General features: G+C 35.6%; 2 protein-coding genes across 3 annotated transcripts; one reads left to right on the top strand and one right to left on the bottom strand.

The window, feature by feature from the left end:
- Positions 1 to 891: 891 nt before the first annotated feature.
- LOC138876114 (uncharacterized) lies at positions 892 to 3,057 on the bottom strand. The gene is made up of 3 exons (XM_070155011.1): positions 2,870 to 3,057; positions 1,901 to 2,038; positions 892 to 1,624 (listed from the first exon to the last, which is right to left on the bottom strand). The coding sequence occupies exons 1-3, from the start codon at positions 3,055 to 3,057 to the stop codon at positions 892 to 894; spliced, it is 1,059 nt and encodes a 352-aa protein (XP_070011112.1).
- A 10,602-nt stretch (positions 3,058 to 13,659) lies between these two features.
- On the top strand, positions 13,660 to 17,678 carry LOC104212520 (wax ester synthase/diacylglycerol acyltransferase 11-like). 2 transcript variants are annotated; one of them, XM_009761812.2, is made up of 7 exons: positions 13,660 to 13,959; positions 14,189 to 14,809; positions 15,810 to 15,876; positions 16,309 to 16,397; positions 16,574 to 16,783; positions 17,059 to 17,196; positions 17,323 to 17,678. In XM_009761812.2, the coding sequence occupies exons 1-7, from the start codon at positions 13,717 to 13,719 to the stop codon at positions 17,470 to 17,472; spliced, it is 1,518 nt and encodes a 505-aa protein (XP_009760114.1). In that variant the 5' UTR covers positions 13,660 to 13,716; the 3' UTR covers positions 17,473 to 17,678. The 2 variants fall into 2 exon arrangements, with proteins under 2 accessions (XP_009760114.1, XP_009760121.1); XM_009761819.2 differs by having other exon boundaries at positions 17,372 to 17,460.
- Positions 17,679 to 23,719: the final 6,041 nt, after the last annotated feature.

Raw genomic sequence — 23,719 nt, forward strand, 5'->3', positions numbered from 1 at the left:
TGCTTCTTAGAGCCGAGAAGAATTTGAAACACTTTTCTGATGATTTGGAAATGAATCTTCCCAAGGCTGCAATTCTCCCCGTTAGTCTTTGGACTTCTTTTTTACTTGTCAGCACATCAGGGATTTCCTCTATTGCTTTAATATGTGCGGGATTCACTTCAATACCACGGTTAGAAACAAGAAAATCCAAAAACTTACCTGATGCAACTCCAAACGCGCATTTTTCGGGGTTCAACTTCATGTTAAATTTCTGTAGAATTTGAAATGTATTGGATAAATGGGATATATGATCCCTAGAATGCTGAGTTTTGACGAGCATATCATCTATATACACCTCCATGGTTTTTCCCCAATACTCTTGGAACATTTTAGTGACCAGCCTTTGATAGGTTGCTCCAGCATTCTTAAACCAAAGGGCATTACCTTATAACAGTAAGTCTCCCTGTCTGTTATAAAAGAAGTTTTTCCCTAATCTTCAGGACCCATTTTGATTTGATTATAACCTGAATATGCATCTAAGAAACTTAATAGCTCATGTCCTGCAGTAGCATCAATTAGTTGATCTATGTGCGGTAAAGGAAAAGAATCTTTTAGACATACCTCCGGTGGTATACCTGTCATATCAGCATGGGACCAAGCAAAACAGTCCACGTTAGCTTTTAAGAATTCAATTATCATACCTTTCATATCTGGGTTCAGATTTGCTCCCACATAAACCTTCCGCTCTGGCCATTGTTCAAATAATATTACAGCTTCCAATTCTTCAATTGTTGTTTTGATGTTTTCATTTTCTTCTGGCTCTTGAATTGTGTTAGGCCTTGAGTCCATATATGTCCGTCCCTGTTCAATTGAGGTTTGTGTTGTGATATCCTCAACTGATTTCTATGATTTCTATTTCTCTTCATTTATCGTGCTCGTATCTGTCACAGAATTAATATTCCTGGCTGCATGCTGATCCCTACAAATTTGGAAAATTCCCCAAGGTGATGGGAATTTAATAACTTGATGTAGGGTTGATGGAACAACATCCATTTCATGGATCCATGGTCTTCCCAGGATCATGTTGTAAGCCATCTCCATATCTACTACTTGAAATTTAGTATCTTTAATAACACATTCTGCAAAAGTCATTAGTATTACCTCTCCTTTTGTTACAACACTGGAATTATCGAATTCAGACAGGGTATGCGCCTTTGGTATCATTTTATCTTCAGCTTGCATTTCTCGTAATACCCTTAGAAGGATAATATTCACAGAACTTCCTGGATCAATCAAAACTCGTTTCGTATTAGTATCATGTACAAGTAAAGATATTACCAGTGCGTCGTTATGTGTACATAATACGCCATCTGCATCTGCATCATCAAAGGTAATAATTTCTTCTTCCAAGACTTGTCGTACCCGCTTCCCATAGGTAATAGTGACCTTAGAGACTTTATTGGAGGCTGTGCATGTCACACAGTTGATATCTTCTCCCCCGCTTATGACGTTGACAGTTCTTTTGGGAGATGGTGGTTTTGGGAGCACCTGCCTATTTTTCATGTAAGCTTCCTTGCTTTTCTTAGTGAACAACTCAGTAAGATACCCTTGTTTTAATAAATTATCAACTTCACTTTGTAAAAATCTGCAATCAGCGGTTTTATGGTTGTGGTCATTATGAAACTCGCACCAATGATCTGGATTATGCCAGTTTGGATTCTACCTCATTTCTTTTAGCCATCAAACCTTATCTCCCATGATTCTCAAAACAACTACGACCTCGGAGGTGCTGACGTTGAAATTGTAACCACCGAACCTCGCCTTCAAACTTCCGTCATCATCTCGTGACTCATAATTGTTTCTCCCGTTCCTAAACCTTGATGAGGAACCTGATTCCCTGTTTCTAGATTTGTGATCTTACCTTTGATTATCTTGCCTTGGCCGTGAATCCTTTCCTGCAGGTCCCATGTAAGGCTCGTATCTGTTTTTACCGGACCTCCTTTTGGTTTCTGCACGTCTCGAGCCTACTTTTTCCTCTTTTTGCAGCTTCGTACTATACCTGTTATAGACATCATTCCACGTTGTAGCTGGGAATTCACGAAGGCTTTCCTTAGGTCTTCTCGTAGCTTCCGAGCTTTTTTCATTCAAATTACTTGTGAAGGCTATGGCCTCCCAGTTATCAGGTACACGTGGCAAAAGTCATTCTTTCACATTGAAATCTATCCACGAAATCTCGAAGTAATTCTGAATCCCCTTGCTTGATTTTGAAGATATCCTCCATTCTTTTTTCTACCTTTTGATCTCCCGAGTGTGCTTTGATGAAAGAATCTGCAAGCTCAGCAAAAGCGTTTATAGAATTTTCGGGTAAAACAGAATACCATGTTAGCGCCCCTTTGGTGAGTGTTTCACCAATGTTTTTGACTAATACCGATCCGATTTCCTATTTGGTCAAATCATTGCCTTTTACACCCGTTGTGAATGCAGTCACTTGGTCTCGTGGGTCTGCCGTTCCATCGTATTTTGGGATGTCAATCATTCTGAACTTCTTTGGAATTGGAAGGGGAGCAATATTTGGCTTCCAGGATTGTTGTGAGTACTTATTCATATCCAACCCTTTGATCATAGGTGGAACCCCGGGTATTTGCTCTATGCGATCATTTTGCTCCTTGAGTTGTTTGTACAGGGTTAGTATTAAATTTTGCAAATGAGAATTAACTGAATTACCTGGTTCTCCCTCCTGTGATTCACTAGGAGTTCCACCGTTTCCTGAATTAACGAGCCCGGAACGAGGATTCTTCAATGTGTTGCTATTGGGTGTAGGTGTGGGTGGTGCAACATGTAACTGATTAACTAGAGCCTGAACGACTTAATTGACATGCGCAACAATTACATTTTGTAAAGCTTCATCCACACCTTCAACATTTTCAGACTGACCCTGTCCATCTGCATGAGATCCCTCAGGAGAGCCTTCACGATATTGTCGTGGAGAATCATGTGGAGAAGGAACCAGGTTAATATTTTGTAGATCTCCCTGAACCTGTTGGTTTTAATTTTCCTGGTTTCCTTGAGTGTTATCATTGTTGTTTGCCATAGTTGATAGAAATAGATTATCAGAATCCCGGCAGCGGAACCAATTTGTTTAACCAAAAATTAGATTTTTAGTCAAAGCTAGAATTTAGAAGAATACGGGTTACTGATAATCAGAAAAGTATATAAAGAAAGAATTTTAAGAATAATATGATCAGAAAGCAAGTAAATCAAAGTATATTCCAATAGTATTTTTCTTGTCTCTACAATTGTTCGTTCTTCCCCCTTTATAGCTATTTTGGGAATATGAGCCTTGCCTTTGTCATAACGAGGCTTATAATGAGCAATTAATGACTTTAAATGCTACGTTACACAATCATATACATTAAATACATATTCTCTAACATCTTCGGCATTTAATACTCATTAAATGTTGTATTTGGACTCTCATGTGCTGTCAGATTTATTTCCTTGATTCTCCACGATATCTAAGCTTTAAATGACCTGAATAGGTACTGGTGCTGAGTCACTTGAATAAGTGCTCGTCCTCTTCTGCTACCGTTGCTCGTATCTATTGCCGCCCGCGTCTCTTAGCTAATTATAACTCTTTGACTATTTGACTAGTCTAAGTGTCACGACACGTCATCTTCAATATACAAACTCAATTTTTCCCAATACAGATATATGTAGCTTTGGTAGTAGAGAGGTAGTTTCCTCTACTATCCTTTTTGGGTGATAGTAATCACCATGTTGTATTATGTTTCTGCGGTCAGGCTCAGCCCCCCCCCCCCACTGATCTTTTTTGCAATACAACGCCTAGACATCTGTCTGGGAAGCTTTAATTAAAATAAAAAAATCTCTTATGTGTTAAAAAAGTAAGGTCATAAAACTAAAAACAAATTTATAAAAAGCCAAAAAATTAATTGACCCGAGGATTTAAGAGGAAATTTTATATTATAACTGCTCATCTTTCTTTTTTATGACGCTTGATGATTGTTTTAGTATAATAAAATTTTATACTAGGCGAATCACGCCAAATTGATAATCCGAATCATATAATTTGATATGTGGTTAATTAACAAGTAGGGTTGTACAAAGGAACAGACAAATCACACCAAACTGATAATTCGAATCAAATCGAGAAAAAAAATCCGATTGGTTTGATTTGGTTTGATGTTGGGAAAAAACCCCCGACCATAATTGGTTTGATTTGGTTTTAACTAAAAAAAAGTCAAATCGAACCAAACCAACCTGACATTACATGTATAGAAGTTTTAAATATATTTAGTACATAAAAATATTTATTGTTGTGTAGTTTATAAATATTTCTTAAATATTTTCATAATTTTATCTTTTAATGTATTATTTTAAACTTGGACTTATAATTCTTGAATCCTACAATAAGTTTTATAGTCAATATTAATGCTAATAAAAGACATTCAAATATATTGTACTAGGAATGACAATAGTGTTGGATATCTATTTTTTTAGTTTTACCATGATTTAGACAAAATGCACAACTTATTTTTTTTATAGTGTTTACTCATGTAAAAGTAGTATTTGTTAGTCATACTTATTTTAGCAATTTAGTAGGAATGCCAATAGTGTTGGATAACTATTTTTTTAGTTTTTTCATGTTTTAGATAAAATGCACAACTTATTTTTTTATAGTGTTTACTCATGTAAAAAGGGTACTTGTTAGTCGTACTTATTTTAGCGACTTAATATTTTAGATTATGTTTATTTTTATTATGGTTTATTGATAATATTTATTTTATGCGATTTTATTATCTTTATTGTTGAATATTTTAGTACAATATCATAGCTCATCTTATATTTTATGTTATTTTCTTGAAAAACACCTTATATAGCTATGTCTTACTAGGATCAAAGAAATATTTGGAGCACAAATTCAAATTCTATGTTTTGTTCTATGAAGACTTTATGAAAAAAAAAACCCGAGAAAAAACGAGATTAAAAAATCCGACTTTTATTGGTTTGATTTGGTCTGTAGATTTAATAATTCGATATAATTGGTTTGGTTTGGTAACTGAAAAATCTAAACCAACCCGACTTATGTACACCCCTAGGCACGAGGATAACGTGGAACTTAAATTAAAGGTTCAAGTACGCCAACCACCGAATGAATGCTGATTTAACATGTTTATTACATTTTAGATAGGTTTGAGGATTTAAGAGGTAAGTGTATGTTATCACTGCTCATCTGTCACGGCCCAAAATTCACTAAGGATCGTGGTGGCACCGAACACCGCTGTCAGACAAGCCAACCGAAAATACTTAATTAATTTCCAATTTTAGTGTTTGTTGAAATCATTTTTCCTTATACATTTAAATAATAAATAATAAAATTTACAGAAATGACCATAGAGTCTTTAACAATTTAATGTAGAATAATCCAAAACTTATCCCTAAACCCGGTGTCACAAGTGCATGAGCTATTTCTAGGAAGCAATACAATACAACAGCCGTCCGGAATACAATGGACAGAAAGTAAATACAATATGCTGAAAGAGACTATACTAGCTGCGGGTCGCCTCGAGAAATGTAGCTCACCTAGTCCCCGTATCAACCACGCTGCTACGCCCAGTAGGCCACTAGAGATGCATGTGCTTGTGCAACAAAAATGCACAGAAGTGTAGTTTGAGTACGAAAACAACGTGTACCCAATGAGTATCCCGTCTAATCTCGAAGAAGTAGAGAGGAGATGGTCGACTTCGACACTTACTAGTGGTCCAATAATGATCTATTATTAATGCGAATAATCAAGGATTTATTAAGAATGACAGTAATTTCAATTAAGTCATGAACAGGTGAAAGATCCTCTTTTTTATATTAAAAGTCTCAAGATTCATAATCCAATAGTTTTCAACTATCTCAAGTCGGGGAGAGCGAATATCAATCCCAAATAATCTCAAGGCAAGCAATACGAGTATGTGCAAATCATGCTGAGGACGTACGACCCGCTCCAACAGGAAATAAACTGTGCACTGCCGAGGTTCGAACGACACAAACCATAGATGCATCTATTTAATATGCCGAGGCATTCGGCTCGCTCCAAAAATAAACATACAGACAGTCAACCAAGAAGTCCACACAGAGCAATTATCCAAAGAAAAGTCAACCCTCTTTTAACCATTTAAGAAAAATAAAGTTTAATCTGTATGGAAATTTATTTACTAATTCGATGTGATTTAAGCAATTCAAGCCGTCAATAAGTCCACAAATAATCCAAGTATAGCATGCTTTGGGTCTTAAACTACCCGAACAATAGCATAATAGTAGCTACGCATGGACTCTCGTCACCTCGTGCGTACGTATCCCCCCACAAATAGGAGCACATACCCAATTATTTCACCTATGGGGACAATTCCCTCTTACAAGGTTAGAAAGGAGACTCACCTCGCTCCGAAGATCCATAACAGGCATTCCACGCTCTTCTGAAGACTCCAATCAAAGCACAAAGCTCCAACGCTAGACAATAATAATACCAATCCATTAATATATACTCAATTACTCCTAATGATCCAATTCATAGCAATTCCTAACCCTGATCGAAAAGTTGACAAAATTGCTCTTGGGCCCACGTGCCCGGATTCCTAAATTTTTCGAAGATAAAGATTACCCATGAACTCACGAACTCAAATATATGATTTTCTCTTAATCCCATACCCAAAATCATGGTTAAATTCCAAGAATATAAATTTTAGGTCTTTCTACCAAAAACCCCAAATTTCTACCAATTTACATGCTAAAATCCATACATAATCGATGTATTTAACTCAAGATGGATGAGATTAGCTTACCTTATTGTTGATGATGAAAATCCCACTTGAAGCGCTCCCAAAAATCGCCCAAGCCAAGAAAATATGAGAGAAAATGGCCAAATCCCGATTTTTAAAACGCCTCTCTGCCTCTAGCACTTTCCGCACCTGCGGTCCTTTGATCGCTTCTGTGGTTCCACAGGTGCGGTTCAAATATGGCTTCTGCGGTCCTCACCAGGCTGCCCTTTTCCGCTTCTGCGTCTTCTCCATCGCAGGTGCGGTCCCGCATCTGCGGCAAAACGACCGCATCTGCGGTCCCAGCTCTCCTCCGCCAATACCGCATCTGTGGCTCTTTTGGCCGCTTCTGCGGGCCAAATCTCGCAGGTGCAGTTATGACAGAAACCAGCAACTTCAGCCTTCCAAAAATCCAATTTTCGATCCGTTAACCACCCGGAATCCACCCGAGGCCCCCCGGGACCCCAACCAATCATACCAACCAGTCCCAAAACACATTACGGACTTCCTCGAGGCCTCAAATCACATCAAAAAAGCTAAAATCACGAATCGACCTCCAATCCAAGCTTTATGAACTTTAGAACTTCAAACTTCTACTCTCGATGTTTAAACCTATCAAATCACGTCCGATTGACCCCAAATTTTACAGACAAGTCATATTCAACCATTACGGACCTACTCCAACTTCCGGAATCAGATTCCGACCCTGATATCAAAAAGTCCACTTCGGTCAAACTTCTAAAAAAACCTTCAATTTTCTATCTTTAGCCAAATGACTCCAAAATGACCTACGGACCTCCGAATTCGCTTTCGATCGCGCTCCCAACTCCATAATCACCATACAGAGCTAGTCCTAGACTCAGAATCCCAATGGATATCGATAATACTGAAATGCACTTCAAGTCAAACTTATAAAATTTCTTCCAAAATGTTAACTTCCACAATAGGCGCAAAAACGCTCCTGGGTCACCCTAAAACCCGATCCGGGCATACGCCCAAGTCCAAAATTGCCATACGAGTCTGCTGGAACCTTCAGATCCCGATTCCGAGGTCGTTTACTCTAAAATCCCATCTTAGTCAATTCGTTCAACTTAAAGCTCCCGAAATGAGAATTCTCTTTCCAAATCACTCCAAACTTTTTGAAATTCAATTCCGACCATGCGTACAAGTCATAATACCTGAAATGAAGCTGCTCATGGCCTCAAACTGCTGAACGACGCGCTAGAGCTCAAAACGACCGGTCGGCTCGTTACATCATCATTCTATTATATGACACTTGATGACTGTCTTAGTATAATAAATTTATGAAGCTCCAGATAACAAGTGCAAATGCAAACTGTTGATTATGTTTATTTGCCTTGAAAAACAATATGCAGATCGGAAAAGGGCCAAAATGCTCTTAACCTATTAAATTTGGTATAAAAATATTCTCCGTCTATCTATTGAGCCAAAAATATTGCTGCTATTTTTTTGGGAAAAAAAGTCCTTAAAACTAACGAACCGTTTAAGACAAAATAGCAAAGGGCCAAAACTGCCCCTGATCTATCTATTTTGGTTTAAAAAGCCCTCTGTTAACCGCCTATCAAATATGACTCACCCATCTCTAAAGATTCAATTACCCATTGTATGGGTCAAAATCAAATCAGAGAAATTCGATATATGCGGAGACAATTGTCACGAGTAACCTGCGAATCGAATTGATCAATAAGGCCGAGGTCGAACAGTGAGCCGAGGTCGAGCAGTGATCAATAAGGCCGAGGCCGAGAAGTGATCTATAAGGCCGAGACCGAGCAGTGATCTATAAGACCGAGGTCGAGCAGTGATCAATAAGGCCAAGGTCGAGCAGTGCAGATAGATGTAACAACTAGTTTTGCTTTGGTATCTTCAAAGGGAATATTCTACTGGATATTCCCTCTAATTGTACTTTCTTAGGGTTTCTAGGGATATCTCTTATAAATAGGAAGACATTTTTTCTCGGGGAGGGGGAGGGGGAGGGGAGGGGCTTTCTCTCTCTCTAGAAAATAGATAAACACACCTCTCTAAAGGGATTACAAGATCTGTTATCCCATACCCTCCATTAGATCCGAAAGGGGTCTTAAGATTCTTGTATTTATCTATATTTATCTTTATCAAATGAAAGAAGATCCGCCTCACTCAAGATTGGGTGAATCTTTTCCGTTTTATATTTTATTGCCATTTAATGTCACTTAACGCATCTTTTTCATACTATTAAATCTGGCCATAATCACTACCAGCATTTAGGGGTGTTCATAAAAATCTGAAAACCCGAACCAAACCGAAAACCAAACCAAACCGACCAAAAAAATCGATACTTTTTGGTTTGGTTTGGTTTTGGTTTTGAAATTTAAAAACCGATCAAATTTGGTTTTGGTTTTGGTTTTAATTAAAAAAAAACCAAACCAAACCGAATATAGGAGTAGCTATTTTTAAATTTATTATTACACCTATATATATGTATACTTTTATACAAAGTTTTAAAATTTTTATACTAAATATTAATTGTTTGCACTTTTGGTACAGTTCTTTTCTTTTACATTCTAGTTTAGTTGGTAGTTTTCTTTTATTAAGTGTAAGAATCTATTTCATGTTAAAAATAATATATTTTTAATTGAGTCCTTAAATTATTCATCACTATTTGATTCAATTATCATCAATATATCTTGGTAAATAATAGATTTCTCAAAGGGCAATTGATTTGATAGTGTTAAGTTGAAAATGTGGTCGCCGAAATGTGTGTTTGGTAGTGTATGTCTTATATTTAAGAAAAAACCGACAAATAACCGAAAAAACCGAAAAACCGACATAAACCGAATCGAGAAAAAACCGACTTAATTGGTTTGATTTGGTTCTAATATTTGAAAAACTGACTTACTTGGTTTGGTTTCTTTTTGGGAAAAACGATCCAAACCGAACCATGAACACCCCTACCAGCATCTATACTCAACTATATTCTTCTATTCATGTTATTCATCTCAGATCTAGAATTAATTATCCTTAACTAGGATAATATGATCTACCCTCTAACTTCTTATTTAATTAGTTTAACAAAAAGGTCCCATACTTTTTTGGCAAATACCCATAAGGTCCACGCTAAAATTTGATAATAAATTACCCGGTGTCTTTCTTTCTTTTCCAATGAGTTTTATCATTCTTTTTGTATATTCTTATTATGAGATTTAATTTATGGTTATTATGTTGATGAACTCTAGAACTATTTAAATTCACTAGACTGGCTTACCTACGGTTCCAAAATTGCATACTTATTCAATAAATTTTTATCCAAAACAAGAGAACTATCAAATTTAACTATATTGCAGAGGCTAAATTTGATGCTAAGAAGTGAAAAGTTCACTGAAGTTTAATGCTGAAAATTTTAAACTACACCTCAAGCGCGTAGATAATCAATGTAAGAAGTTAATATGTACTATGCACGAAAAATACAACCAAACAGTACAACACACCTAGCATGTCTATTGCACCTAGTTTAAATTAAATACAAAATACTAATTTTCCGAAAAGAAGATAAAACTCATTGGAAAAGACGGAAGTAGATTAGGTATGGATTTATTATTAAATTTGGGTTTGATCTTTGGAGATGGGTGACTCATATACTTCTATGTGGTCAATTAACGAAGGGTATCCTATTTTTAACTAGATTCAATATACCTGGGCAATTTTGGCCTTGTCCAATTTTATTTAAACTAGTCTTAACGTACGCCGCATTGCGTGTGTATCCTTTCTAATAGAAACAAAAATTTAAAAATAACATAAACAATATTTAAATTAAAGACGTATTTTAATTATAAAGTAAAATTTAGTAAAAAATTCCAAATTCCAAAATTGTATTTGATTTTAAAGTCTTACTATAAATTTTAAGATTTCCTCAGATGGTTCAGGCACATTCAGAGGAGGAGCACTGATGCACCAGTGAGAAGGTGTGAACGACTGGCTGTGGTGGACATGAGGAGAGGTAGATGGAGACCTAAGAAGTATTGGGGAGAGGTGATCAGGCAGGACATGACGCGACTTAAGATTACTGAGGACATGGCCCTTGACAGAGAACTGTGGAGGTCGAGCATTAAGGTTGTAGGTTAGGGGAAAGCTGTAGATATTTCTACAACAAACTAGAGTGAGACTAGCCTGTTAAGAGTTAGTCTTAGGATGCTACTAATCATCTACTGATGTAGGGTTTTATCTGTTGGATATTAGTATACCTTCCATCTTTTTCATATTTTCTATATTTCTTATATTGCTGTTATTTGTTATTTTACGTTATGTTATGTATCTTATGTTATTTTATTTTATTTTATTATGAGCTATTGATAGCACTAATATATCGTCTCTCATTGCTTCTTGAGCCGAGGGTCTCCTGGAAACAGTCTCTCTGCCCCTCGGGGTAGGGATAAGGTCTGCTTACATATTACCCTCCCCAGACCCACTTGTGAAATTATACTGGGTTATTGTTGTTGTTGTTGTTGTTGTTGTTGTTGTTGTTGTTGTTGTTGTTGTTGTTGTTGTTGTTGTTGTTGTTGTTGTTGTTGTTGTTGTTGTTGTTGTTGTTGTTGTTGTTGTTGTTGTTGTTGTTGTTGTTGTTGTTGTTGTTGTTGTTGTTGTTGTTGTTGTTGTTGTTGTTGTTGTTGTTGTTGTTGTTGGGTTATGGTTTAGGCCTCGTAGAGTTTTGATATTTTAAATAATTAGTCATTTCGGTATATGCTTATATTTTTTATTTTTTTTGAGAAATGGTATACGTTAATACATTGAACATAAATGATCTTCTATTTAATTATGAAAATAAAAGGTTTTATTAAACATATCTCAAACATGCTACGTGATTTTTAGGTAGAAATATATGAATAAATTTTGAACACCGTTGTTGCTAACATAATAGAATTAAAATTATGTTTCTTTGCTAAAATTAAAAAATGATTTATATAACGTAATATTTTAAGTCATTTTAAGTTCCTAAATATTAGGAATTTTATATAATTTAAATAAGGAAACATTAACAAATAAAATTTTAGTTGGTTTAGAAGTCCTAAATATTAGGAAAAATTATTAAATTACGATTTTATTCAATCTGATATCTATTTTTAAAGGGCAAAAAAGGCGAACGACATTTCACTAAGGGCCTTCGTGCTTTTCATATAGTAAGATGATTAGTTAGTGTTTAGGGTATTTTTAAGCCAAAAGAAAATGTTGGGGGTATTTAACTCAATAGGGGGCCTCATTTGTTTTTTTTAAGACTAAGACGTCTGAATCTGAATACACATCTGAACATCAAGATGTATATTAAGATTAAGACATCTGAATCTGAATATACATCTGAATATATTAAGATGCGTATTAAGATCTGGATACTAAATAATTAAGACTGTTTGATTTTAACATCTGAATATATAAAATTTATCTTTATTTGAAAATTAATAAATATAAAATTCAAATGAAATATTAACTAATCTAATATGCTATCAATAAATATATATATATTTTTTATAATATGATAGTTGTTGGTGGTGATGACTAACGGAACAATGCCGACTAGAGGAGGTTGTTGGTGGTAATTTTGGTTGATGATGGTGGTTCATGCTAGTAGTTAGTAGTGATTGGTAGTGGTGGCGATTATGATTGGAGATGGTGGTGGTGATAGTTAATATGGCGGGTGGTGGTAATAGTTATGACTGAGGAATGTGGTGGGTAGGTGGTGGTAGGTTATAATGATGGACAGTGCCGGTTGTAGTTGTTGATGGTGATGGGGTAGTCAGTTGTGATAGTTGAGGTGGATGAATTTTGATTGTGGGTGAGAATGATGGTTGTCGGAGTGGTGGGGATAGTGGGTGGTGATGGTCGATAATGGTGGCGACTATGATTGAGGATGATGGTAGCATGGTGGTGGTGGAGATGGAGGTGGTTGTGGTAGGGGTGGTGGTGGTTGAGTATGGTGGTGGTGGCAGCATGGTGGTAGTTGATAATGGTAGAAGGTGGCGGCAGTTAATAATGAATGTGTGGTAACATCTTAATGAAATTAAGTCTCTGTTATAGATCTTAATCATACATACCTATTCAGACCCATTAAGTGGTTGTGAAGTAAAAAAAAAAGAAAAAACCTAATGATTAAGATCTGAATAATTAGATTCAGACTTTAAAAACAAACGCACTTAATATCTGAGATCTGAATGATCAAGGTTCAGACGTCCATTAAGTGCAAACACATGAGGCCTAAGAGTATAGTTGTACCAAGTCCAATAGGCCAGGAGTAGCTTAGGCCTTTTCCGTAAATAAAATAGGTGGCTTATAGATATATTTCAATTTGGTAATAACTAATTCCATTTTTCACGTGAAGTCAGTAATCCAGTTTACCCCTTTATACATTTCACTAAGGGGTCGTTTGGTATGAGGTATAAGTAGATATAGTGCTGGTATAAAAATTTAATATTATTTTAATACTTTGTTTGGTTAGCAAACTAGGTATAAGTTATTTCGGAATTAAAATTAGTATCGGGATAACTTATACCTTGTAGAGGGTGGGGTAATTAGTGTCGGGATAACTTATACTTTCTTCTTTGAAATTATGCAATTATCATTTTTAATACACATATCAAACAATGAATAAAAACCAATAACAGAATAACTAATCCCAACATACGCCGTATTCAAACCAAACAACCCTAAAAGTAGTGTAAACTACACTGTCTAGGCTTTCAAAACTAGATTATCAAGACAGTTGTGTGCTTTCAATGATGATAGCTTCCTCGTACGGTTTAGATGTATCTACTCTGTGTGTGCACCCAATAAAGCTTTCCTTCTTCTCTATATAATTGGAGCCTTTTATCAGCATTATTTGCTTAAATTCGTAGATAAATAAGTCATCATCACTTAATATTTGTTCTAAGATATGGAGCGTGGTGAAAACAAGATGGCTCTCATAAAACCTATACGAACAACAAAGAAATTAGATGCAAATGGAGGAGAAGAAGAAGCATTACTGATGAGTCCAACTTCTCGAACGTTTCATGAACCAAACTACAATCTTTATGTCTTAGCAATATTGGGTTGGAAAGTACCAATTAATGTTGATGCCATGAAAGCTGAAATACAAAGCAAGTTGCTTAAACATCCACGGTTTTCGAGTTTGCAGGTAATTAACTCAATGGTGCACTGGAATAGCTATTAATTAGTGTACTGTTAGAATTAATAATAAGGTACAAACATATAGAAAAGGTGTTTTGAGACATATTGGGTAATAAGTAACTAGGCATAGCATATATAATTCGTAATTATGTTTAATACCACAGTCTTGAAGTGTAAAATCTATCCAAGTTTTGAATAAAATCTGATGCTTTTAGTTTGTGTTGTAACATCAACAGGTTATTGATGAGAGTGATGACAGCCGAAACATGAAATGGATTCCCACGACAGTCAACCTAGATGATCATGTTATTGTCCCTGACCTGAAGCCAAACCCCAATAATATGGATACCGACAAGTTGGTAGAAGATTATATATCAAACCTAAGCGCGGTCTCTATTGACATGTCGAAACCTCTTTGGGATCTTCACATCCTTAACGTGAAAACCTCCCATGCCGAGGCTACTTGTATTTTCCGTCTTCATCATTCTATTGGGGATGGAGTTTCCCTAGTTTCGCTTTTACTCTCTTGTTTTCGGAAAAGCTCGGATCCTACTTCTTTGCCCACACTCCTCGTTTCTTCTTCTTCATCTTCCAAGGGCAAATCAAATTTGTCAAACAACAGAGGAAGTATTTGGTCTTTGATGTGGCAGTACCTCGTAAAGTTGTGGTCGTGCATCAGTCTTTTGTTCAATACTGTTGTTGATGTTCCGATGTTTGTAGCGACTGCTCTCTTCTTGAAAGACTCTCAGTCACCTTTCACAGTTCCACAAGGATTTAAGTCGTCTACTCGTCTGAGATTTGTCTATCGAACTGTTAGCTTGGACGACATTAAATTCATAAAGAATTTAACAAACTCTGTAAGTATATTATATTATAGACCTAAAATCCAAGGATGGTCAGCATTAATCCCATTTCATGGATTTAATCTCTTGCTTTATTTTATTTCGTCATTAATGCTTTTTATATTCTCTTTTTATTGATTGTTTAAACTAGGAAAGCACATCTGAATAAACAGGGCGGAGGGAGAGTGTTAATTATGGTTCGGACTAATCCAATAGCTTTTTGCTCAGACATTATATTTGTATTAGAGAATCTATTAAATATATATAAAACTCAGTAGTTCTTTGCTCCGCCTTTGCGAATAAACAAATTGAGTTATTGTCCTACATGCCGTAATAAGATAAACCAGAATTTTAGCTTGTTGAGACGTGAGGGTGTACAAGATTTTATAAAAAGATTGAAATTAAAGTAGGATAATGTCATTTCTTGTAGCTCCTTAGCTTGAAAGAGATTTGATGATGACACTTCCTTATATCATCTTTTTGTGTATTAAATTTGATCGACATACTTACTAGTCCTAGACCCAAACCCACTTAATTAATTACTAATCTAATTGTAACCATAGACAGAGATATTTGCTTGCATGAAATCTTGTCTAGTTGTTATATTACTGCACAAGTTTTTTTTGGACGCTGAGCCTAGCTGTACCCTGCTCGGTTGTAACTTTGTGATATGTCATGAAAGCCCAAAACCTACTGGGAGCCTTATTAAAAAAAATATAAAAATAATTTAGTATTGCAAACATTCTACATATCTGATGAAAAATATTTTCTGATAACTAAACACTAGCAAATCATGACTTTCTAATGAAAAAGTATTTTCCCACTAGAAAATGAATTTCGTCATACCAAAAACACACTTGTCTAGTAGAATTTTCCAACTGATTATCGGCTGGATTTGTGTGTATTTCTCTATCTTTTCACCTGCTTATGCTAATTTGAACTATGTTAACGCTTCACTGTTGTTGCCTTTATCTCTGACCTAAGCTCTTGTTTATTTTTGCTATTGTGAATTTAGACTGTTAATGACGTTATACTGGGGATAACACAAGCAGCTCTGTCTCGTTATGTCCACCGAAAATACGGTAATTAAACTCCTTATCGTGCACTTGTAAAGAAATTTGCTACCCAATTTTTCCATGAAAATACCACAATAACATACTCTTAAGGACATAGTATTTCATCACAAACATCAACCGAGGAAACAAGTGAATAAACAGAAATAGATATCTCTTGCCCTCATAATCTATGAATTAATCATGTTAGGTGCGACTCATATGGTTCCTTACGCAAAGGAATTACTCTTTTTCTTTCTTATGGCTAAGGAATTAAATTGAGAGTCATATATTTGTTTTTTTTTTTTTGGGGGGGTGGGGGGGATACAAAAGTCATATATTTGTTTTTTTGGGTAAAAAAGTCATATATTTGTGGTTATGTGTAACTATGACATAAAGTTTGCTTTAAACCATGCTGGTTAAACTTTTTATTGTGTTTATTCTTAACATGACCATATCAAGAAATTGAAGGGAAGAGGAAGTTTTCACCACAAAAAATGAGATGCAGAGCCAGTGTTGTAATGAATCTCAGACCTCTTTTAGGAGTCCAAGTGAGTATTTCTTCATCGACCGCATGTAAAATCCAAAATCATCCAAGGTTACTTATAGCTAGTATTCACAAAATACTGATGCACTAATATTTTGCTTAAAGATTGATAACTGTGTTACTTCTAAGGCAAATATATGTGCCTAATTATCAATTGATTTCAAATGATTGTTACGGCAGGCTGTAGCTGAAATGATTGAGAAGAATACTGTAGTGATACAAGGAAATTGTTTTGGTATTGTAATAATTCCCTTATCTATATCCCAATTCGATAATCCTCTCGACTATGTTCGCAAAGCTAAGACAACAATGGATCGAAAGAAGCATTCTCTTGAGTCTCGATGCACCTTTTATCTCTCGCAACTCTTAACCAAGTTATTTGGATTTAAGGTAGTACTCCATTCCCTCTTTACATCTTTAAAAAAATTATGGATAAATAATTCTATATTCGTTCTCAAAATAATAGCCGATATATATATATTTTATATATTATACAAATTTTATATACTTTTGCGGTTACCGAGTGTAAATAGTTTTTGGCGTGAATTAAAAGTGAAAAAAATCATATAATTTATCAAGCAAAATAGAGATGTTTCTTTAATTGTCTTTGAAACTTGAAATCTAGACCTAACTCATTTTTTACTTAATTATTGCTTTGCACGTAGGGTGCGGCAGCTCTTGCTCCAAGAGCTCTATCTCATACAACACTATTCTTTTCAAACGTACTCGGTCCGCTCGAAGAAGTTTCTTGGTCACGCCACCCATTGGCATTCATTGCTCCAACATGTTATGGACAATCCACTGTAAGTTTCTTCAATTAATCAAGCAACTGTTTTTCAATCACAAATTAGTTGAGATCAATTATATAATGGAAAAACAAAACTACTCAAGTCAACATTCGCTAAATTCAAATGCATATTATATTATAGGGGATAATGGTTCATGGGTGTAGTTATGCCAAGAACTTAACATTTGCAGTAGCAGTTGATGAGGGAATAATTCCAGATCCGAACCAACTTGGAGATGATTTTGTCGAGTCATTCAGGCTTATCAAAGAGGCTGCCCTCTCAAAATTCTGAGCTAAAGTTGACTAGCCAATTAATTATTGAGATTTGGTCCTTATTTGATGATTCATGCATTTATCATATGTACCACTTACAACATGTTTGGATGGTTGTTACATGTCGTTATTTGATAATTCATGCATTTATCATATGTACCACTTACAACTTGTTTGGATGGTTGTTACATGTCGTTTCATATTGTATTGTATTGTATTGTATTATATTGTATTGTATTGTATTGTATTGTATTGTATTGTATTGTATTGTATTGTATTGTATTGTATTGTATTGTATTGTATTGTATTGTATTGTATTGTATTGTATTGTATTGTATTGTATTGTATTGTATTGTATTGTATTGTATTGTATTGTATTGTATTGTATTGTATAGATTGTATCACTTGCCGTTATTTAATAATGTCACGCACTAACAATATGAAGAATAAACTTTTAACAATATTAAGAAAAAATAGGATACATAGTAGAATTATTATATAAAAGTAGAATAACAGATAAAATATGATTATTTAATAATAAGGAAGGGAAAGATGAGAGGAAAAAACAAGGTAATGACGCTACCATACCAAATTCGTCGTTACATAAAGTGACACTTTTTGTCGTTACATAATGACAGATTTAACAATACGATACAATAAATTTAAAGTAACAATCAAAATAAATATTGTATTTAAAGTAACAATACGATACAATACAATAAGTAACAACCATCCAAACAAGTCGTTGTTCATAATAGTATATTTGGTTAATATTGTTGCGAGGTTGATAAGCATTGTACTTTGTACCAATATTATTGTCAACGAGATTCTTCCTAATATAAGATATAGAAAAATATTATATTTTGTTATTGTTATGACGTTGATAAGCATTGTACCTATATACCAATATTATTATAAATAAGATTCTTCCTAATATACGATGTAAAAAAAAAAATAAGAATTGTAACATTTGAGCTATAAAACCAGAAGAGCAACCTAAGGATATGTTCTCCTGTGAAACATTTTTTATTTATAGATGTCACGATCCCAAATTCTCTCCATAGGATGTCGTGATGATACCTAGTCTTTACGACTAGGTAAGCCTAACAATATGCGAAAACATTAAATAAAAACTTAAATTTTCAAAACTTAAATAATTTCATCAATAGACTATAATCTCAATACGTACAATTTTCCAAAACCCGGTGATATATAAGTCACAAGCTCTAGATGCAATGCTGGCTCTAGATACAATGCTGAACAATCCTATACATCATTTTCTATAAAAACATAAAAAAAAAATAAGGAAGAACAGGGTAGAAAGGGATTCTGAGGTCTGCGGACGCGGGCAGATATACCTGAAAGTCTCCAAAGGCAAGCAACTCAACGCGCTAATACCGAGGCTGATAGGATGTACATGGATCTGCACAAAACATGCGCAGAAGCATAGTATGAGTATACCACAACAATACTCAGTAAGTATCAAGCCTAACCTCGGTAGAGTAGTGACGAGGTGAGGTCAAGGTCCTATTGAGATAATAAGAAGCAAGATAGAAAATATAATGATATAATAAAATAACAGGGAAGTGAACGAATAAAGAATTTATGGAAAGTAACAACGTGGAATCAAGGAAGCTAATAAAATCATGAAAGGAAAACAAGGATTTTACATGTTAAGGGAACAACAATCAAACAATACAGCAATTAGAGAAGATCAACAGCGGCACTCCCGAGGTACCGCCTCGTAGTCCCAAATCATAAAAATAACTCACGGTCTTTCCTTATATCACCGCGGGGGCCTTTATATTTTTATTTTGAAAATTATTTTTCCAAAATAACAACCCGCATTTTAGCCCACCTTATCGCACCACATGACTTCTAGTAGTTCCCTACTAGACACGTGTATCAAGCCCACCTTGTCTCACCGCATGCGTTTCAACACCCAGACCATATACCACCGCATGCGTATCAATAATCACAACAGCACGGCAGAAACCTCGTGCAAATAGTAACAACAGCATGACAGAAACCTCGTGCACACAACCAAACAATCACCTCAACAGTAATACTGAAACCAACACATAACAATAAATTAAATGTCACTTCACAACTTACACCTTGCCACAATAGAAACCACGGCCTTTGCAACTCACACAAAACTTAGCAGCAAAATATTTCAAGGATAGAAATTTCAAGTAAAGAATTTTCACCGTTAAATAATGATTATGGAATTAAAAAAGCAAGTAATTCAACTAAACATGTGGTACAAGTTACCATTAAGAGATAAGACAAGTAAACATGTAAAATTAGGGTAAACTTGGTGACTATAATATGCCTAAGTAACTCAATTAAGGCATGAAAAGGAAACTACGTAGCTAAAATCGAAAATTTTAACATTTAGCCCGTATACGCACTCGTCACCTTGCGTACATGACCTTCACATAACATAAATTATCACAACAGTATCAAATTCTAAGGGAAATTCCCCCACAAAAGGTTAGACAAGTCACTTACCTCAAATCACGCTAAATTAATCAACTAGAAGGCATTTCCCTCGATTTTCCGACTCCAAACGGCTCATATCTTAGACAAAACAATTACATACTATAAATATAACTACAAGAACTAATTTAAATAATAAAATTATGATCAAAGCAAGAAATTGGAAAGTTGTCCCAAAAAGTCACCCCGGGCCCACGTCTCGGAATCCGACCAAAATTATAAAATCCAAACACTCATTCGATATCGAGTCCAGTCATACAAGAATTATTCAAATTCGACCTCAATTCATCTTTCAAAAATTCTACACTTTTTGTAATTACCCGGCCAGTCGTTTAGAGTATTACAGACCCGTTCTCCAATTTACTGCTTATTCTGTGTTCAATCATAAATTACGTGACTTGTTGGGGAGGTTTCAAAATGAATTGGAACACTTAGTTCCAAGATTTAAGGCTTAAGTTGAAATAATTGGCCGGATGATAATTATGTGAAAATGACCCCGGAATGAAATTTTGATAGTTCCAATAGCTCTGTATGGTGATTTTGGACTTGAAGTGTATCCAGACATTTATTTTAAGGCCTGTAGCTAAATTTGGCTTGAAATGGCGAAAATAGAAAATTGAAAGTTTGGAAGTTTGACCGGGAGTTGACCTTTTGATATAGGGGTCGAAATCCGATTTTGAAAATTGCAATTGCTCTGCTATATCATTTTATTACTTGTGTGCAAAGTTTGAGGTCAATCGGACTTGATTTGATAGGTTTCAACATCAAATGTTGAAGTTGAAATTCGTTAGTTTTCATTAGGCTTGAATTGAGGTATGATTCATGTTTTAAGTATTGTTTGATGTGATTTGAGGCTTCGATTAATTTCGTATGATATTTTAGGATGTGTTGGTGTATTTGATTGAGGTCCCGGGGGCCTCGGGTGAGTTTCAGATAATTAAACAGATCAAATTTGGACTTAGAAAAAAGCTGAAAATTTGCTGCCTACTGATGCAATCGCACCTACGGAGTTTTGCTCACAGGTGCGAGCTCGCAGAAAGAGAGCCTGGCATCGCAGAAGCGTGAGGCCTACAAAAGCGGATGAAACCTCGCAGAAGCAGTACACTGTCACACCCCTTTTTTTAAACAAACCTCATTAAACCCTCTTAAAATAATAAAAATATTTAGTAAAGCTTGAAAAGGATTTTCCAATTAGAACGTGACAAAAATTGTATTCAAAAGGAAAATAACTCAGAGTTGCCACCTGACTTTGATTTCAGTGTGCCAGGTCACCGTATTTAAAATAATTTTTCCTTTTAAAATATTTCAGACTCTAAAACCAAGCCTGCACCAGAGATTCAGGTAAGGAGGTTCATTTGACTCGGGGAGAAGGTATTAGGCACTCCCCAAGTCCCGTAACTAGTATGGTTGCACACTTGATCTAGTCGGCTTTTAGCACATTCGAATTGAGGTAAAGCAAACACAAAAATAAACACACTAAAGGGCTCGAGGTCGTCCCCACCTATTGAAAGAAAAATAAATATAAAAATAAAATACTGCAAGCTCTACTTTCGGCCTCCAAATACAAGTACTACGGGGCATACCCCAGAATAAAATATATATACAAATCCTTGGGGGAATTCCCCAGATAAATTTAACTAAGGGAACAACCTCTCACCACGAAACCAACAAAAATCCTAAGGTTTGCCTACCTAAGTGTGGCCAGCCTAAACATGCTACCAACGATTAATTTAACTAAAGCAAAATAAAGAATTGACCAAGATCATCCAAATCTTAAGTTACTGGAATTTCTAATTACCAATCCCAAACCTTTTTTAACTTTAAATTTGCGAATCCTATAACCCACTATTTCTCGTAACTAAGCCAACTGTCGCGACCCGGTTCGCCCTCCGTGAACCATCGTGACGGCACCTAGTTTATACGACTAGGTAAGCCTAACAATGCGGAGCATAAACCATAATTGCGGAAGAAATAATTAAAACTGGACTAGTAAAATAAAACAGTGTTTAAGGTGCCACTCGGCACATACAATAACAACTCTCGAAGCTAACAATATTCCCAAAACCCGAAATCTCACAAATCACAAGCTAAAGGATACATAAGAAGCTCTGACTCAGGAATGTCTAAACAAAGGAAAATACTGAAAGGGCTAAACTTATTATAGAAAGACAAAAAGGGACTCTTCGGTCTGCAGGCGTAGCAGATATACCTCGAAGTCTCTACAGAAACGCCTCCTTCTAAGGCTGACAGAACTGAGTGGGAGTACCTGTATCTGCACAACAAAAATGTGCAGAAGAGTAGAATGAGCACACCACAGCGGTGCCCAGTAAGTATCAAGACTAACCTCGGTGGAGTAGTAACGAGAAACAGTCAAGACACCTACCGGTCAAATAAATAGTATAATTATATAACAACGGAACATGATATATATATATATATATATATATATGTTTATGTAAAGACTATACGAAATGACCAAAAATGCTACAATCACAACGAGGGAAGAGAACAACAAGTAACAACGAAAATATAAAGAATGATGACGGCAAAAACACAGTCCAAATCCTAAGGTCACGATATCGTAAAGGGAAAACAAAACAATAACTCAGATCCTATGACGGTGTTCACATCAGGTCTTATTCAACAATTTCCACAAATTTACCGAATCTCTGACAAATTACAACTCACGAGTCTCAGTACCTGAAATCTAACACTTGGCATCCTGTGCCCCCATCAATCTCACGGTCATACTGACAACTAACTTTCTAACTGGGGCCACTATCACATATTTAACAATTAAACGAGGACATACCTCTAAACTTAGCAAAATCAGGAGGACTTCACATCCAATAGGAGTGTTCAACTACGTGTATGCATGTGCAAGTGCTTTAACAAGATTTCTACCAGCTAATAAACGTAAGGAGAAGAGTAGGCAGCACGCACAATGTCCCCTCACCACATCCACGAGATAAAGCTCATACAGGAAAGCAAGCCACAATCACAATATTAAACGAAAATAGGAATGCCTCCACAGGCCGTCACAAATACTCACAATCAATCTCTGACATAGCCCATCTTTATTCCGCCATGTGTGCAAATAATAACATAATAAGTGCCTCCTTATTTCGCCACATATGTATCATAATGTTCTCACCTTATTTTGCCACATGCGCAACCCACATATAAGCATATAAACATATCTCTCCTTGTTACGCCGCATGTGCAATATATCAATAGAAACAATTGCACGGCAAAGACCTTGTGCAACCCCTCAACAACCAACGCACGGCAGAAACCTCGTGCATCACAATATCAACAATCGCACGGCAGAAACCTCGTGCAACATAATAACAACAATCGCACGACAGAAACCTCATGCACCACCATCACAAGTACAACAACAACAATGGCAATATACATACACGAGCACGACAAGTGAATCAACTTAAGAACTTTCGTTCACCAGGGGACGGCAAAACTAACTCACAAGGAATAACCGCAACAGAGAATTCTAAGAGTAATAAGAACAACTCAACAAGGGAGAAAATAATATGAAGCAACGATTCTGTAATATATAATTTAGCAACAAGGAAGTTAACATAAATCAAATAATTTCAAAAAGGAAATGTCAACTAAACATAGAATATCTAAACTTCTTTTAAAGTTGGGCAAGTTACGAAGGGTATATTCAATTAAGGATGAGCAGCGGGAAGTTAATCGTAACCTCAATTAAGACTAAATAATTACATGAGAGATAATAATGA

The sequence above is a fragment of the Nicotiana sylvestris genome, chromosome 1 (genome assembly GCF_000393655.2).
Source record: "Nicotiana sylvestris chromosome 1, ASM39365v2, whole genome shotgun sequence".
Taxonomy (NCBI): Eukaryota; Viridiplantae; Streptophyta; class Magnoliopsida; order Solanales; family Solanaceae; genus Nicotiana; species Nicotiana sylvestris.

Bases quoted from the DNA above. Each gene is read 5' to 3' on its own strand.
- LOC138876114 (XM_070155011.1), bottom strand. From the start codon at position 3,057: ATGATAACACTCAAGGAAACCAGGAAAATTAAAACCAACAGGTTCAGG. The intron at 2,039-2,869 runs GTAATTGTTGCG...TGTCTATAACAG, and splicing joins TGGATGAAGCTTTACAAAAT to GTATAGTACGAAGCTGCAAA. The intron at 1,625-1,900 runs GTAAGATCACAA...CGCTGATTGCAG, and splicing joins CCAAGGCAAGATAATCAAAG to ATTTTTACAAAGTGAAGTTG.
- LOC104212520 (XM_009761812.2), top strand. From the start codon at position 13,717: ATGGAGCGTGGTGAAAACAAGATGGCTCTCATAAAACCTATACGAACA. The intron at 14,810-15,809 runs GTAAGTATATTA...TTGTGAATTTAG, and splicing joins TAAAGAATTTAACAAACTCT to ACTGTTAATGACGTTATACT. The intron at 17,197-17,322 runs GTAAGTTTCTTC...ATTATATTATAG, and splicing joins CATGTTATGGACAATCCACT to GGGATAATGGTTCATGGGTG.